The 18,231-nt window shown below is 41.0% G+C and overlaps 1 protein-coding gene and 1 long non-coding RNA gene across 3 annotated transcripts in view; one reads left to right on the top strand and one right to left on the bottom strand.

The window, feature by feature from the left end:
* NSUN2 (NOP2/Sun RNA methyltransferase 2) overlaps positions 1 to 18,231 on the bottom strand; it is a 30,432-nt gene that overhangs the window by 5,252 nt on the left and 6,949 nt on the right. For both annotated transcript variants that reach the window (XM_081206275.1, XM_081206276.1), the window contains exons 7-15: positions 17,515 to 17,707; positions 15,752 to 15,826; positions 13,523 to 13,653; positions 11,990 to 12,063; positions 9,560 to 9,690; positions 8,804 to 8,900; positions 5,097 to 5,254; positions 3,099 to 3,191; positions 1,382 to 1,517 (exon numbers count right to left, since the gene is read on the bottom strand). In XM_081206275.1, coding sequence (XP_081062401.1) covers positions 1,382 to 1,517; positions 3,099 to 3,191; positions 5,097 to 5,254; positions 8,804 to 8,900; positions 9,560 to 9,690; positions 11,990 to 12,063; positions 13,523 to 13,653; positions 15,752 to 15,826; positions 17,515 to 17,707 — 1,088 coding nt within the window. The remainder of the gene's footprint in view (positions 1 to 1,381; positions 1,518 to 3,098; positions 3,192 to 5,096; positions 5,255 to 8,803; positions 8,901 to 9,559; positions 9,691 to 11,989; positions 12,064 to 13,522; positions 13,654 to 15,751; positions 15,827 to 17,514; positions 17,708 to 18,231) is intronic.
* The window catches only part of LOC308593941, a 47,059-nt gene continuing 44,821 nt past the window's right edge, over positions 15,994 to 18,231 (top strand). The window contains exon 1 of the long non-coding RNA XR_014011116.1: positions 15,994 to 16,207. This is a non-coding gene — a long non-coding RNA (uncharacterized lncRNA). The remainder of the gene's footprint in view (positions 16,208 to 18,231) is intronic.

Here is an 18,231-nt window from a genome sequence, read left to right as displayed (position 1 = left end):
CATGGACTACTCTGAATTTCACAAAATATGTATGAAATATACTCAGAGTCGCAAAGTGATTTCATGCTCTTTATTCAGCTCATAGTGGTGAGGAGGAGTGAATGAAAGTCCCCTCACAGTATCTGCTTTATATACATTATTTACACAATGGGCTGCACATGATTGGCTAATTCCGGAATTCTACTGTAAGCCAATCAGGTTGTGGATTCACTTCTATCTGGAGCAGGATTGGGTGGTTCCTGCCAACCAATCATACTGCTGCATTGTTCTAGGACCAATCAGACTGCTGCATTTTGGATCCTATTGTTCTAGGACCAATCAGACTGCTGCAGTTTGGATCCTATTCAACTCAGTACATAACGATGTAGAAAGACAAAGAAGGGAATAATTGATTCCTAATAAGGACCCCAAGTTGGGAAGAGTTTACCTCAGCCTTTCATAAAGGGGCAGTAACTGAGAGCTTATATGGAGGCTTAGGTGCCCAAGTTGGGGGGCGGGGAGCAAGAAGACGAAGGGAACTGGAAACAAGTGACTGTCCTCACCAGAGGAATTGTGCTTCCTTTCTTCATTTTCCTCAGCAATGGGACATTCTAGGCACAATTTACACTTTTAAAGCACTCTTTTCTCCTATGCTTGTCAACGTGGCATTTCTGGCCTTGAAAGAAGCTAGTTGCTGAGTTTGCTTATTCACTGACACTAGAACTGTTAGGGAAAGACTGCGCTCCACCTGGACCAAGTTAAACGTCATGGCAGGAGACAGCTTTGACAGACAGAAAGAGAAGTGCAGCCATGATGGATCATCAGACCAAAGGCCTAACTGGTCCAGCATTCTTCTCATACTGGCCAAACAGATGCCCATGGGAACCCCACAGACAGGACAGGAGTGAATAGCGTTCTGCAGCTTCTGATCCCCAGCAACCAGAAGTCAAAGTTATCACCATCCCTACCCCCCAGGACTGGGACGCAGGTGGTGCTGTGGTCTAAACCACAGAGACTAGGGCTTGCCAATCGGAAGGTCGGCGGTTCGAATCCCCGCGACGGGGTGAGCTCCCGTTGTTCGGTCCCAGCTCCTGCCAACCTAGCAGTTCAAAAGCACACAGTGCAAGTAGATAAATAGGTACCACTCCAGTGGGAAGGTAAACGGTGTTTCCGTGCACTGCTCTGGTTTTGCCAGAAGCGGCTTAGTCATGCTGGCCACATGACCCGGAAAAACTGCGGACAAACGGCAGCTCCCTCAGCCAGTAAAGCAAGATGAGCGCCGCAACTCCAGTCTCGTTCGCAACTGGATTTAACTGTCAGGGATCCTTTGCCTTTACCTTTTTATCCCCAGGACTATTGTTTATTTCGACTTTCTTGCTGAGATAAGAAATACAAGTCAAACCTTCAGCTTTTCACTGTTGTTCAGGAGCACATTCCTGATTTCCTTGGAAACCATGTATAACTGCCTTTTCTTCCCTTCCTGAGTACGAGTTAACAAATTCATCTTGGGAAAGGAAGGATCCAATGCATAAAAGGTTCTAATAAACAAACAAACATATTCAAGTTTTATTATTCTGTAGTTCTTACTATATTGTTGATGTTTAAGCTGTATTTTTGGTATTTTCTGGAAAGATAAACATAAATATTGACGTTCATAGCACCTGTGAACCTTTAACTTGAGAAGCTGAATTGATTATTATTATTTAACTCAACATACATTATGAAGGCTTAAAGCAAGTTAATATCGGGCCAATAATATACGTAGACCACACATCAGTGATATTTGAATACAGTGGTGCCCCGCAAGATGAATGCCTCGCAAGACGAAAAACTCGCTAGACGAAAGGGTTTTACGTTTTTGAGTCGTTCCGCAAGACAAATTTCCCTATGGGCTTGCTTCGCAAGACGAAACGTCTTGCGAGTTCTTGCGAGTTTGTTTCCTTTTTCTTAAAGCCGCTAATAGCCGCTAAGCCGCTAATAGCCGTGCTTCGCAAGACGGAAAAACCGCAAGACGGAGAGACTCACGGAATGGAATAATTTCATCTTGCGAGGCACCACTGTAGATGTGCAACAATTCTGCTGAAATATATACTGGATGGAGACTGAATAATCCTTTCCTGCAGAATAAGGCAACGTCTTGAGGATTTGAGACATAATTTCTTTTTTCAAACGAACAGAACAGAAGGAATGGATTAACAGTTTAGAAAAGATTTAATGTGCACATGAGAGGAATATAAATAAGGCAGCTTCTCTTCAAAAGAAAAAAAAGCAATATGCAGAAAGACTAATAAAAAACCAAGATGTTAGAAAAAGTACTGTGCATAAAAGATGCAAAAATGTAAGCTAAAAATAGCCAGGAACTAAGTTGAAATTATTAGACGCTCAAGACAACAGCAAAACATTTGCTATACTGTGTGAGACAGCAAGTTTCCCTACAGCTAGGTGTACAATGCAACCCCAAGTTGTCCATCTTTTTTGCTGCACAGTGCTCTTTTGAAAGACGTGTTGTCTGCACACCGAACCACCAGAGTGGGCTTCCTTCTTAATTTCTTGTAGGCTTTAGCTTACTGAAAGGGAACCTCTGGCCCACGAGCCTAAATTGGTTTGTGGCGGAGAGGCATATTTGGGCTAATACATTTAGCACACTGAATCCTGAGTGTGTCTGTGCTTTCTCCAAGTAGACAGAAAGTAAAATAATGTCAATAGAACCCTTGACTTGAAAATAAAAAAGGTGGACTGACTGACATGTCACACCATAAATTTAACTTTGAACTGTTGGCAACTCAATGAAATGTCCATGATAATTTGTATTATTTAAAATTTGTATTAATATAAAATAGAGAAGTGGGGATCACGAAAGGAACCTGCAGATTTAAAAAATGGCTTGGTCGTTTCGTTTCTTCTCATGATCCTGTTGTCTGGATCCAAAAACCAGTGACGGTAGGAGAAAATGCAATAGCAGTATTCTGTGAAATCTTCTGGAATCCAGCAGCATAGCAACACAACATTAACAAGAGGTTATTGCGCAGGGTGTGAAATGTAGTGAATAAGGAAAATAAATAAAGGTTGTTATGTAGCGTATACTTATGTTGTATGAAAAATGAAACACATTTTCTTACTGAATTGGTGAAAATAGTGAATCGTCTTCAGAAAGAAACACAAACGGATCTTCTTTAAATCCAAAAAGCTTCATTTTTTTAGACGGTGGAGGCCTGGAAGTAACAGATTTATCCAGGGTCAACAGTTTATGGATGGACTGGCAAAAATTCTGGTCAACAGGTTCCCCCTTCTGCTCCACCAAAGAAGCTCCCCACCACCACTAGGAGAGCCTGCCATTTTTGGGTAGACAGTTTTGGATGCTCAGAGAGAAGGCTGGTTCGGCAGTGAGGGATGCCAGTGCCAGCATCTCCCCCCCCCCCATCCCTCTCAACTTTAGAGCTGGAAAGGGAGCAGAGATCGCCACACAACTGCTGAGATTATCTCTGCCCACCTCTGCAGTTTTTAAGTAGAGAGGAGGGCCAAACTCTCCAGGTCGAAACCTGGATATATCCAAGTTGAGCAGTACAGGAAGAATTTTAACAGATTTCTGTACAGTAGTACCTCAGGTTACATACGCTTCAGGTTACAGACTCCGCTAACCCAGAAATAGTGCTTCAGGTTAAGAACTTTGATTCAGGATAAGAACAGAAATCGTGCAGTGGCGGCACAGTGGCAGCAGGAGGCCCCATTAGCTAAAGTGGTACTTCAAGTTAAGAACAGTTTCAGGTTAAGAACGGACCTCCAGAATGAATTAAGTACTTAACCTGAGGTACCACTGTATTTTGCTTAAGAGTGAGAACTGCCAGAAATATATTTTAAAATAAAAAAATTCCTTCCAGTAGCACCTTAAAGACCAACTAAGTTAGTTCTTGGTATGAGCTTTCGTGTGCATGCACACTTCTTCAGATACACACACGAAAGCTCATACCAAGAACTAACTTAGTTGGTCTTTAAGGTGCTACTGGAAGGAATTTTTTTATTTTGACTATGGCAGACCAACACGGCTACCTATATTTTAAAAGACTGGTTCAACAGCAGTTCTAGAATCCTCTCCCGGGAAAGCTCAATTGGTAGAGAATGAAACTCTTAATATCAGAGTCATGAGTCTGAGCGCCACGCTGGGCAAGAGATTCCTGCACTGAGGGGGGCTGGCCTAGATGATGCTCACTGTCCATTCCAACTCTACAATTCTTTGATTCTATGATATTCACTAATGCAGAAAAGCATAACCACGTAATACTACTACTCTAGTATGTGGGAGTTCAGTGTTCAAAGTATTCCATATATATTCTCAGCCATCCTTAAAACAGCACAGAAAACTAGCCCACTACAGTGGTACCTCAGGTTACATACGCTTCAGGTTACAGACTCCGCTAACCCAGAAATAGTACCTCGGGTTAAGAACTTTGCTTCAGGATGAGAACAGAAATCGTTCAGCAGCGGCGCAGCAGCAGCAGCAGGAGGCCCCATTAGCTACAGTGGTGCTTCAGGTTAAGAACAGTTTCAGGTTAAGAACAGACCTCCGGAACGAATTAAGTACTTAACCCGAGGTACCACTGTATTACCATTATAACACTATCCGAAGAAGTGTGCATGCACACGAAAGCTCATACCGATAACAAACTTAGTTGGTCTCTAAGGTGCTACTGGAAGGAATTTTTTTACATTATAACACAAGAGTGGTTGCGGTTGGGAGGAATATTGCTTACAGCCAACTAGTAAATTCGTGGCAGAGACAAAATTTAAACAAGGCTTTTCCACCTTGTAATTCCAAAACAAGGACTTCCATATCAGTCATCATAGGAATGTCACAATCAAAACCATACATATGAAGTGGCCCTCATGGGTTGGTTTTGCTTAGGGCAAAAAAACAAAGTGTTGAGAAGGCTGAACGGAGATCGTATCTCAATAAGGCTGCCTTTGTGGTTCCATGATCTCAAGAGCTTCTGGCTGGAGAGGAAATCCTGGGGCAATTTCCGCTTCCCTACATGCTGGGAGAACCAGCAAAAGCAACGATACAAACAAATGGCTTGGCTTGACTATCTTTAACAATGGCAAGTTTCATTTTAGTTTCTTACCCACACACTCCATCCTTCTTGCTTTCAGTAGTCTCAGTTACAAAGGAGTCTCCATCCTTTGCTTCTACGGCCACATGGTCTTCAGCAGTTTCTAAAGAACCCTGCTCTGCAGCGGCAGACACTGTGCTGATTGTCTTCTCTGGCAGCCGGTGCTGCAGCTATTCCAAAACAGAAGGAACGGGTCTTGATGCATTAAAAAAAGGTCTTAAATGTTACAACATACACCATTTCCTCTTACCACTGTTTAAATCATATCTATTAAAGATCCAAAGTGCAGGAGCGGGGGAATTATGCTTTTCATAATGCACTGAAATTCAGAGTTACAAACCATGTACAACTTTTTGTTCTATTTGATAGCAACAACAGATCCGCCTCCCTGTTGAGTGGGACACCAAGTTACACTGATAAACTTCACTTCCATCTTTGGTAACTATTTCTGTTCTTTCTCTTTTTTTTTAGCTGTGCTGTGTGTTTTTTAGTCTTACAGAATTACAGGTGTGCTTTGAGCTACATGTGTCTGCATGCATATGTCTTATGTAAATTGTCATAATGTACCATTTTACTGGCCTTACAAGATGTAATCCCTATTAAATAAAAAGTGAGACACGAGCAGTGTGCATTCTGTTCCTAAAGTGTTTCTTAGCAGCCTCCTACTCAAGCTGCTGGTGCTGAGCTCCCAGAAATGTTATTAGAGGGCATTAATAAGAAAATTCTAAATTATCCATTTGTATCCTCTTATATGTAAGTTAAAGAGGGCCAGCAATAAATAAAACAAGAAAGGGAGGTAGCCCCCAAAAAAATCTGGACAAAGGCAGCAAAAACCATGAGATAGAACATTATTCCTTTTTCCTATCCTGTGCATTTTGCTCCTATTCCTACTATATTTTTTACATTCCACACTGCATTCTCTAACTGTGTAACTTCACAGGAACTGTAATAAATACAGCAAAATGAAAAACTGTGAACTATCAATTAATTTAAGTGTACCGCGAAATCCACAGAATTTGCATGAATGCACATTCTAAAACGGCAAAAGATGCTTTAAAGATGTTTCCACGCTATCCTGAGTACAGAAGATTTAAATATTTTTTCAGCTTAACACCTAGGGCACTCTTGAAATAAATGGGCCTTAAGAATTGATTAGTTCTGACTGGATTGTGCCACTAGTATACAGCCCACCCAAAATACATTATTATGTACTGCATTATTATGCACATCTTCAACACTGTGTCTTTGCACTTCTACTTTCTTATACAATGATTTCACAGTTATTTCTACAACCATCTGAAAAACTTGTCAGAACTGGGTTTCAATGAAAGAGCTGTTCCTTGTCCATAAGTGTCACAGGACCAACTTCAAAACAGAAGCTGGGACAGCTAGTACTCATTCTGCCATTTTGAGATCAAGTGCTCAACTAAAAGGGCTTTGTAGACCCAGCCTTTTTCTAGAACACCAAAGAAAAAGGCATCTAGCATAGATAACTCCATAATAACTCTGTTATTATGGAGAAAGCAGCCCTACACATGAAAACCAGGTACCATAAGGTGCCATGTTACCTTCCATTTGTACAGATTTTCATGCCTCAATTTCACTAACTAGCCAATTATGCAGCCATACGCATCTGGAGTTGTATTTATGTTATGGCTGCATAATTGGTTAGTTAGTGAAATTATCCCTAGAATCACATCTCTTTGATGGTGTTTAGAGCAGGGCCAATGAAGGGCAAGCCTGAAGAGATCCCCAAGACCACAAACCACAAACTTGACCACAAACTTGACATGAGCCAACAGTGTGATGCGGCAGCTAAAAAAGCCAATGCAATTCTGGGCTGCATCAATAGTATAGCATCTAGATCAAGGGAAGTAATAGTGCCACTGTATTCTGCTCTGGTCAGACCTCACCTGGAGTACTGTGTCCAGTTCTGGGCACCACAGTTCAAGAAGGACACTGACAAACTGGAATGTGTCCAGAGGAGGGCAACCAAAATGGTCAAAGGCCTGGAAACGATGCCTTATGAGGAACGGCTAAGGGAGCTGGGCATGTTTAGCCTGGAGAAGAGGAGGTTAAGGGATGATATGATAGCCATGTTCAAATATATAAAAGAATGTCACATAGAGGAGGGAGAAAGGTTGTTTTCTGCTGCTCCAGAGAAGCGGACACGGAGCAGTGGATCCAAACTACAAGAAAGAAGATTCCACCTAAACATTAGGAAGAACTTCCTGACAGTAAGAGCTGTTCGACAGTGGCATTTGCTGCCAAGGAGTGTGGTGGGGTCTCCTTCTTTGGAGGTCTTTAAGCAGAGGCTTGACAACCATATGTCAGGAGTGCTCTGATGGTGTTTCCTGCTTGGCAGGGGGTTGGACTTGATGGCCCTTGTGATCTCTTCCAACTCTATGATTCTATGATTCTATGAAGAAGAGGCCTTTGGCTCACGGACGTAAGGTTTCCTGATACTTTGAGGCATCTAGCATAGATAACTCCATAATAACTCCGTCATTATGGAGAAAGCAGCCCTACACGGGAAAACCTGCCTCTTGTTCTGGGGGTTCTCATCAGGCTTGCCCCAATTATTGGCCCTGCTCTAAACACTCCCTTGTGGCTTTTACCTGCCTGGAATATGGGCCTGGATTAAGAGAGATGTGTAGAAACCTCTGACATGCGTGGCCGGAAGGCAGCCTACTGTACAAATCTAAAAGTCACACACATTTCTATGTCCATTTTTGCCTCTGACACGGCTGACCAACAGAAGGCTGTCCATGAAGGATTGTTTCTCTTGGGCTGAAAAGGATTCCCCACACCTATGCTACACTTTAGTCAAATGCAGACCCTGAATAGATATCCCAAACCAACATAATGCCGTGAAAGGAAAATATGAAGAAGAGCTGCGAAAGGGACATGGAAGAGATTTGAAGGCCTCGGATATAAGATCACCAGGTTAATGTGCCAGACTAATGGGATAAAAAGGACTGACAATCCCGGGACCGGGGGGAGGGGACGCTGGAAGAAGATTGGATTGTTTTTATTCACTTTTTTATCATTAGAAATGTTCTATGAACGTTGGAAAAATGTTGAAATGAAATTACTTGGCTCTTGTAAAAATGTTTAAAGAATTAGGTAAAAAGGTAATGGTTATGAGAAGCTGGTAAAAATAAGATTTAAGACTTAAGTTTTAAGGTTTTTTATAAGATAAGATGAAAATAGAGTAAGGTAATGTAATGACAGAATATTATGAATTATGGAAAGGATTTGCTGTGACAATTATTAATCAAGATACAAGAGATGGGAGGAGGAGGAGGTCATGGAAAGAAGGTAATGAAAGTGGAGAATTTGAAAATGATGGTTTTATTTTTTTCTTTTTCTGTTTTTGTCTTTTTTCTTTGAAATTTTTTAAAAAATTCTTTTTTCAATAAATATCATTTAAAAAAAAAACCAACATAATGCCCAGGTCTCAATGAATTTCTTTCAGGATGTTCATAGATTTGGACTGCTCAATGAGTTGTTTTTTAAAATTCACCAACCGCACTTGAAAATTCCCCTTGACATCCATTCTCAAAAACAGTTCCCCTTGGTGGCCTGGGGTGAGTCAGAGGGGTTGCTCTATGAGACACAGAAGCCCACAGTCCTCTGGGGCCACCAAACTTGCCTTGGGATCCTAGCTTCTCTTTCACAGCATGTTGCAAAACCGTTCCAACTAGAGCAAACATTACCTTGGGCTGACGCTTATTCCATGGCATCGGAGATTTTTTAATTAATACAGCGACAAAGAAACCTCCAGTATTCTGATGATGTGGCAGAATTCTGAAACTAGATAAAGACACAGATTTTGTACCACTATGCACCACCTAAGGAAGGAAACTGAAGTCCAGTTTATGAACAAGGAAATTTATACTTTTTGGTGTAATTTTTTTTTAATCAAGCCAAATGAAATCTAAATGAACTGTTTTTCTACCATTATTTTTTTCTGAACTGTCATATATTGAATGAAGAATTCAGAACAGTGACATTTTCATGGTATTTGACTGCTTTAGGTTAAGGAACGTATCGTAAAAGCAAATATCCAAATGATTATGAAACGTAATTTTTAATCAGCTTGAGCTCAGCAACAGAAAAGGATGATATAAATGTAGTAACAAATAATAACAACAGCTTTTTTTTGCTTTTAAGAAAGCTGATCTGGTTTTCTGCATTGCCACTTAAGCAGTCATCCCCAGTGCACACATCCTGTTTTAAAAATAAAAAGTGCTTACAGCTGTCTGAGCACATACTTCACAACTGAACCCAATTAACAAGTCTGCCAATTTCAATGGCTCTACTCTGAGCATGACTTAGTTGGATGCAACCTGATATTTAGATGAACCTGAACTAAAACACAGTCTACAGTTCTGAGACCACCAACAATCGACCCTGAAATAAACATCTCCTCATTACGGAGCGTGGAAACAATCAGCTGCAAGAATACCCACCAGCGCTCCAAATGTAACGCTTTAAGTTTTTCTTCATCTTTTAAGGGGAACATGGTGGGACGGATCTGGGTTTGCCTGTTGGAAGGCACTTCACTCCAGTCTTCAAACCACTGGCCATCTTTTGTCATTACCTAGGTGGGAAAATGTACCAATTAACAATGAGGGTGGCCTCAAGTTTGCCAATGACAAGTCAGAAGATTACAAGAGGAGACTGTTAAATAGCAATTTCAGATTTTATTAAGACTTTAAGACTCAGCCCACTAGGTGAACTAGATGAATCTGCTAGAAAGCTGGAGAATGTGATTTTATACCCCCTGCCCCAGGGTACCCCCTGCCTGCTACTGGGGATAAATTCTGCTCCCTCCAAGAAACAGTCACAGGGTAGTACCTGTATGAATGTTTTATCTAAGGAGTATATTGTTGTATTGTTGCCTGCTTGTATGTTAGTACTTGGGTCTCACAAAGTCACCATGCAAAGGGGTTGTTGATCAAGGATGTAACACTTGTAGAATGTGGACAATATGATTTGAGGGTGTACCAGAATAGTAAGTTTTGGGCTTGAATGGAACTGAATGGTATTTATTCTTAGCCATTGTGCTTACTGCTATATAGGGGGCAGTGGATTTAACTGGTTTGTTTAATGGTATGACTCAGGCATAGTCAAACTCCGGCCCTCCTGATGTTTGGGACTACAATTCCCATCATCCCTAGCTAACAGGACCAGTGGTCAGGGGTGACGGGAATTGTAGTCCCAAAAATCTGGAGGGCCGGAGTTTGCCTATGCCTGGTATGACTGATTCATACATGGTGCTAAAGAAGAGTGAGTAGCTTTTCTTTTGCTTTGTTGTTCATCATGCTATTTTAAAAGGTGAAATTTATACTTGCTAGTTGATTTTCACTTGTAATATTTTACTTCCTGATGTTTACAGTATGTTCAAAAGTTAATCTGTTTATTTGTATACTATGAACATACTTTGCATTTTTGTAGCTGATTTTTATTTGTAATGTTCCTTTTCATGCCAAAGAGATACTCTTTGGCTGTTAATTGTGGTTTATAGAATGCAGAAAATCTGTTATTTTTCTCTATTTGCTAATTAACCTATGTTAATGTTTTTAACCTATGTTGTAAACGGCTTATAGTTTCATTTCAATGCAAATTGTCCAAACAAACATTAAACAATCCAGAAAGTTGAAGTGCTGTGTCCACCAATGTATAGTTTCATATTATGTTTGTGTTCAAACACACCCCTATGTAATGTATTTGAACAACATAATTCTGCCCCAAACCCAGCATTTCTCAACTCGGCATCGGATTAGGAGAATTCTCAGTCTCAGGTATCCTTGTCTCTTTCCCTCAAGAGACTGGAGGTTACTGTCTGGGTAGGTGAAAGTTAACTTCTTGGAAGCCAAGAAGTGCCATAAAAACGGCAAGAGCTTTCTCCTGACAGGGAAGTGGGAGTTGAAGAATGAACTGCTACAGAACAGTACTGCTCTTTTCCTTCAGTATATGTTCATTTCCTACTCAACATAGGATTAGGAGAAGACAAGCCCCAGAATCTGTGCCAGGAGACAGAGGACATATATCTTTAGGGCCCCTATTCTTTCAGGCAGAGAGAAGTTTATTGAAACTCTGGAGAGCTTCACATAGGTCACAAGCTGCGTAGGTCTGACTTACAGAAAGAAGAAATACAGTGGTACCTCGGTTTAAGAACAGCCCTGTTTACGAACTATTCGGTATAAGAACTCCGCAAAACCAGAAGTTGTGTTCTGGTTAGCAAACTTTACCTTGGTCTACGAACGGAAGCCAAACAGTGGAAGGGCACCGGCGGGGAGACGCCTCATTAGGGAAAGCGCGCCTCGGTTTAAGAATGGCTTTGTTTTAAGAACGGGACTGCCGGAACGGATTAAGTTTGTAAACCGAGGTACCCCCGTAGTTCAGTGATTGAGGATATTCTTTGCACATAGAAAGATCCAAGCGCCTGACACCTCCAATTAAAAAGCATCTCAAATAGTATGACTGGGAAATACCTGTGTTTCAGATCTTGAAAAGCTACTGTTAGTCAGGGAAGACAATGTTCAAATGGTCTGATCTGGCGCAACGCAGCTTCATATACAGTAGTACCTCGTTTTGCGACCGGGATCCATTCTGGAGCCCCGGTCGCTGGCTGAAAAGGATGCTGGGCAAAGCACCGCGTCTGCGCACACGCATGGAGCGGTTTGTGCTTCTGCGCATGCGTGAGTGGCAAACCCGGAAGTAACCCGTTCCGGTACTTCGGGGTTTGCCACGGACGTTCAACGGAATGAGCGCTAGACGAGGTACCACTGTACCCATAAACACATGACGACTCATTTGATTTTAGAACAGAATGCTGTTCTCTATTAAAGTTTGATTTGGATTCTATTACAATACACATCTCTATTAAAAAATACCTTCCACTGTGTAACCCCAGGCATCCTTTTCAGACCAGGCAATTCAGAAGAGACGTCAGCAAGTTCTAAGGCACCTTTGAACAAATAAGGTTACTGTAAATAAGAGGTAGCTAAGAAAGTTACACAGTGCCAACTCTGAGAAACTATCCAATGCCAAGAAAAACAACATGTTTTGAAGCGACACAATTCTTTATATGATCTGCAAACAATGAAGGTTGGCAATTGCATTTCTCAAACTCTGCCCACGTTATCTCCACAGGACTGCTGTAAGAAGCATTACCTATTCATTTCAGCCAATGAATGAAGCATAAGAGAGAGCGTGGAGGTGCATGGAGACAAACACAACAATTCTAACCAGGTCTACTCTGAAGCAAGCCCTATTAAATTCAATGGGGCATACTCCCATGTGAGTGGGATTAGGATTGTACCCAAGTGAGTCATATTATACCAAATTGTAGAATGCATTTGCTGAATGTACAGCACAAATATAGTCACTAGACCTGTGCACCAGATTTGGCTGAAGCCCAAACCAAGCTGACTCAGAGGAACCCAGATGTGATCAACACCCAGAATGCCCCGAGTCGAGTGTCCTGGAGCAATCCAGGACTGTCAGAGGGTGAAGCATCCAGCAAGAAAGAGGCAGGTGTGAGCAGGAAAGAGGACACTGTGTAAAAAGGCCTTGAGTGGGAAGGACCAAACTTAGGGTGCCAAATTCTGGAATGCAATCAGGTTCACAAGCAGAAGAACCTCAAAAGGGATGTCAGAGCTGCACATGAGAACTGCAGGTTTGCATTCAAACTGCACACTTCATTAGACTCCACTTCATGAAGTACAGGATCCTGATCAAGGGAAGTAATAGTACCATTCCATTCTGCCTTGGCCAAACCACACCTGGAGTACTGTGTCCAGTTCTGGGCACCACAATTTCAGGAGGATATGGATAAGCTGGAACCTGTGCAGATGTTCAAGGGCCTGGAAACCTGGCCTTATGAAGAATGGTTGAGGGAGTTGGGTATGTTCAGCCTGGAAAACAGCAGACTGAGAGGAGATATGACAGCTATCTTCAAATATCTAAGGGACTGTCACATGGAGCAAGCTCTTCTTCTACAGCTTCAGAGGTTAGGACCTGAACCAGTAACAAGAAAGGAGATTCCAACTAAACAGGAGGAAAAACTTTCAGACAATAAGAGCTGTTCCAACAGTGGCACAGACTCCCTGGGAAAATGGTGGACTCTCCTTCCTCGGAAGTTTTTAAGCAGAGGTTGGGTGGCCATCTGTCAGGGATGCTTTAGTTGAGATTCCGGCATTGCAGGGGGCTGGACTAGATAATCCTCAGGGTCTCTTCCAACTCTACAATCCTGTGACACTGGGCACCTACTCCCTGCCTTCTTGGGTAGTGGGGGTAGTCAACTGCCACTACCAGATGCCTCCTTCAAACCAAACTGAGTACAGTTTATACAAATTGAGTATGGTTTAACACCTGATTCCACTATGATTGTCTGTTCTCACTATACAACCAAGAGAAACACGCACCTTCACTTTTTTCCAGCAGAGAGGCAATGACAGCTTCATTTTCAACAGGATTCAGTGAGCAGGTAGAGTACACCATCCTCCCTCCTTCTGCCAGCTGCTCAACTCCACGGGTTGCAATCCTTAACTGCAATCTGCAAATTGACGAACGGGTTAGCATCTCATCATCCTTTCCCAAGACAGTTGGTCGTAGGTTTTCAAGTTGACTTTGACAACTAAATAATCCAAACATTGCTTTCAACATGTCTTGTCACACTGAAAGAGCTCAATTGTTCCCACCCATTCAACAAGTCAATCAATTGCTGTATCATATACAAAGCCATTTATATGTATGTAGAATACACCATTTATTAAGTCTTTTGAGTGTATGGAATAAGGACTCAACTAAGATGCAACCAAAGGATGTCATACACTGTGTGTAGAAAAATTAAGGCTGCAACCTGAATTGGATATTTGACAGTCAAAAACAGTTTGCCCAAATAGCCAGTTAACTAATGGTAAAGTGTTTTTAAATACATTAACACTGTGAAAACAAAAGTAACAATCTACATGTCTGATCTGCATCCTAAAAAGAAAATCATAATTACAGCTCTTATTGTGAAACAATGACACAGTTTTTTAAACTGTTAATTATTTAGCTTTATAACCTTTTTTACTGTTCCCTTCAACTAACTGGCCTTTCAGCTAATGTGTTTTGTTGCTGAGTGAGGATTTGAGGCTGAGTCTCCTTGACCATAGCGTGACAGTATACCTATTATTATTATTTACTCTGCATTTGTTGAGCCATTAAGATGCCACAAGACATGTTGTTTTTTCCTGCAAATGGGAACATGGCCAATCCTCCTCAAACGTCAACACGCTGGCATTCTTGGAATATCTGATTAGTCAATAGATAAGTGCTGACCAATCCCTTTCCTACAAGCTATTCTTGGAAATGTACTGAACACACTGAACTACAATCTGAAATGCCATGCAAAGGTGCAAAGGTGCTAACCCAGATAAACAACAAAGGAGCAGACTGCAAGACCATTACTCTCTACAATCCTTTTTTATAACTGGTATGGACATACGTAAGTCAGTATGCTATATTCTAAAATGTATGATCAGCCCTGGAAGAATTAATGCCTGGTTGGCCAAAGCTGCCTTCTTAGTGTCAAGGGTTTGGTTGGGAAAGCAGCAGAGAGAATATAAATGGGGGAATGTAAGACTATAAATCTGGAATGTGTCCAGATTAAAGCATCTAAAGTATTACCAATGGTGCAGTATTTGTTAATGAGAGTTTATATTGTTCTCACATCTGTTATTCTTTTCTCCATTTTGCAACATTTAAAAAATCAGTTGTCAAATATCAAACTTTGAAAACAAAGTTGAAGGAAAAACAGTTTGCTTTTATATATTTTAGTGGTATTCAACCAATTTTTAGCCAGAGTAAAGGTAAAGGGACCCCTGACCATTAGGTCCAGTCGTGACCGATTCTGGGGTTGTGGCGCTCATCTCGCTTTATTGGCCGAGGGAGCAGGCGTACAGCTTCCGGGTCATGTGGCCAGCATGACTAAGCCGCTTCTGGCAAACCAGAGCAGCGCACAGAAACGCCGTTTACCTTCCCGCCGGAGCGGTACCTATTTGCACTTTGATGTGCTTTCAAACTGCTAGGTTGGCAGGAGCAGGGACCAAGCGACGGGAACTCACCCCGTTGCGGGGATCCAAACTGCCGACCTTCTGATCGGCAAGTCCTAGGCTCTGTGGTTTAACACACAGCGCCACCTGCGTACCTTACCCAGAGTAGACCCACTGAAATTGACAGGCATGACTAAGTTAGGTCTACTCTGAGGAAAACTTAGTTGAATACTACCTCTGGGTTTATACATTTATCTTACTCATTCACACCAAGTTATTCTGAATTATTTAGTCACTGGCATCTGTTTTGCACACCATAGTTATTACATCATTATGATAAAACCCTCACTAAGTAAGGGCCCTGACATCTAGGCATTTCAAGCAAAGAGTTTGCTCCTGTGCCCCACTAGGCATAAAACCTATATTCTTGCGATATGTGTGAACCAATTTTTATCTTTACAGTAAACTAGCTTCAAATACCTTGGAGGATGGGGAGATTAAAATACAAGGAAATTAATATATTTTGGGGAAATGCAAAGTTATTACTTGTAAACTTATTTTTATTCCACTGAAGTTCAAAAAGGATGTGATATCAGAAATAAAATTGTTTCTTACCCATGTAGCTGCAAGCTGTTTTGAGTAGTCCACTTTTTCCACACATCAATGTTTTTTCTCATGGTACCATCTCCACTGCAAGAGACATTCACACATGAATTCCAATGAAAACAGTAAGCTACATTCTGAGTCAGTAACACACCTCGTGTGTTTTGAAAATCAGAAATCATTGACTATTCTTATTTATTAATCGCTTTCTAAAACACTGTCTCAAGGCAATTTACACATAAGGTACCATATTTTTTGCTCTATGACTCACTTTTTCCCTCCTAAAAAGGGGAAATGTGTGTGCGTCTTATGGAGCGAATGCAGGCTGCGCAGCTATCCCAGAAGCCAGAACAGCAAGAGGGATTGCTGCTTTCACTGCGCAGCGATCCCTCTTGCTGTTCTGGCTTCTGAGATTCAGAATATATTTTTTCCTTGTTTTCCTCCTCCAAAAACTAGGTGCGTCTTGTGGTCCGGTGCATCTTATAGAGCGAAAAATATAGTAATTATAAACAGTAAAAAACAGAAAAACAACTAACTAAAACTAAATCTAAACTAAACTAAAACAGTAACAAGTGGGTGGTCGTGGTAAAGAACATTTATCTACCTAGGAAAGTTTAGTGGAGCAAATATGTCTTCAGTTGTTTCTGGAAAGTGCAGATAGTAGGTACTGATGGTATTTTTACAGGAATACTATTCCACAAAATAGAGGCACACTTAAAAGCTCTGCTCTGAGCTACTATAGAGGAGGCTTCTGAGAGCTTTGGAACTTGCTGGAGAAACTGTCCCACAGATGGCAGCTGTCTACTGGGTATAGAAGGGTTCAGGCAGTCTCTTTAATAACCTGATATTGAATTGTATAGGGATGGATATATTAATACAAATACTCTGAACTCGGCCTTCAGCCATGAGGTTACCAATGCATGAACTATTGTGGTCAGGCTGTAATTTCTCTTGAAGCACAAGGTGTGAAACTGATGATCTCAACCACTAGGTTCTATCAGCACCAGAAAATCAACAGACTAGATTTGGCAAAAAGTGATGCACACTTTTGTAATCTATTCTTTCAGTTACTCCTTTCCTTGTTTGTTTGTTTGTTTGTTTTTAAGCACGGCTGTTGTTAGTAAGACATTGGTTCGGTTTTTGAGATCTTGCTATTTCAAAGCAGATGCATACTTCAAAGAAAAACTGAACAGGATGCAAAAGACAAACATGACACTGATAAAAGGCACAACTAAAAATAATATTAAGGCTGAGAAAACTTTACTATGCTTTAATTTTAGAAACTTATGAATTATTTTGTATTCCACACTTCTTCCAATGAGCACAAAGTGGCATGCATGAGCACTTTTGCTTCCCACATTTAGTAGCAATTTTGGGATATACAGTGGCACCTCGGGTTAAGTACTTAATTTGTTTCGGAGGTCCGTTCTTAACCCGAAACTGTTCTTAACCTGAAGCACCACTTTAGCTAATGGCGCCGCCAGAGCACAATTTCTGTTCTCATCCTGAAGCAAAGTTCTTAACCTGAAGCACTATTTCTGGGTTAGCGGAGTCTGTAACCTGAAGCGTATGGAACCCGAGGTACCACTGTAATAATTTGCCCATAGAGCTTTAACAGTGCAAGAGATTTGAACTCCGGTCTCTCAGATACAAATCCTATCTCCCTATACAAAACATCACACCCTGCTTATCTTGATATGATGTAAAGGGCACACTAGTATTAAAAAGTCATAAGCACTACAACACTAGCAACATTAAAAATAAATATAGCATACCTGCAAGGGACATCACATAATATCCTATCGTAAAAGAGGATCTCCTTCTTTCCATTAGTGGTGATCTGTAAATTAGGGATGCTGGAAGCATCATGATTTACAACCATGATGCAAGGGCTGTTTAACCTCTTTGCTTGATGAACCAGTAAATAGCAGCGCTTGTTGTCAACATCATTTGCAATTACAAATCCCTCTAAAGGAAACAAAACAACGAACTCTTTAGGTTAAGGGTGGAATTTTGGAGGGAGGCAAGCAAATGATTTTTTCTGCAGTTTATTAGACCAGGTGCTCAAAAGAATATTTAAAAAACGTTATAAGCAAACGCTTAATTTATGAGAAATGTTTTTATAATAATCATCAATATAAAGTACAAGAGATGTACAATGGATGTTAACATTTTGTAGGACATTTGTCTGATCTAATAAGCACATGATGTGATAGTTAAGTTACGTTTTGAGCATTATTTTAAGTTATATAAAAAGAGAAGCCTGTTATAGATTTGTTTTTAACTGGTTTTAATAAAACAAGAAAAGCATTCTAAGAAATTATCAGTTATGAAACCACTAAGTAGCTTTGCCCACAAAAAATAACTCTGATGAAGTCAGGGCAAGGAGAAAGGAATTCTGCAGTGAGAGAGGTAAGAGAAAAGAAAGGGAAATTAGTTATGTCAACACATAAGGTGTCTGACACACTAGTGGCACTAAAAGTACAGGAAGA

Source organism: Podarcis bocagei, assembly GCF_964188305.1.
Source record: "Podarcis bocagei genome assembly, chromosome: 8".
NCBI lineage: Eukaryota > Metazoa > Chordata > Lepidosauria > Squamata > Lacertidae > Podarcis > Podarcis bocagei.
The sequence above is the reverse complement of the archived record's forward strand: the minus strand, read 5'-3'. Positions and strand labels throughout refer to the sequence as shown.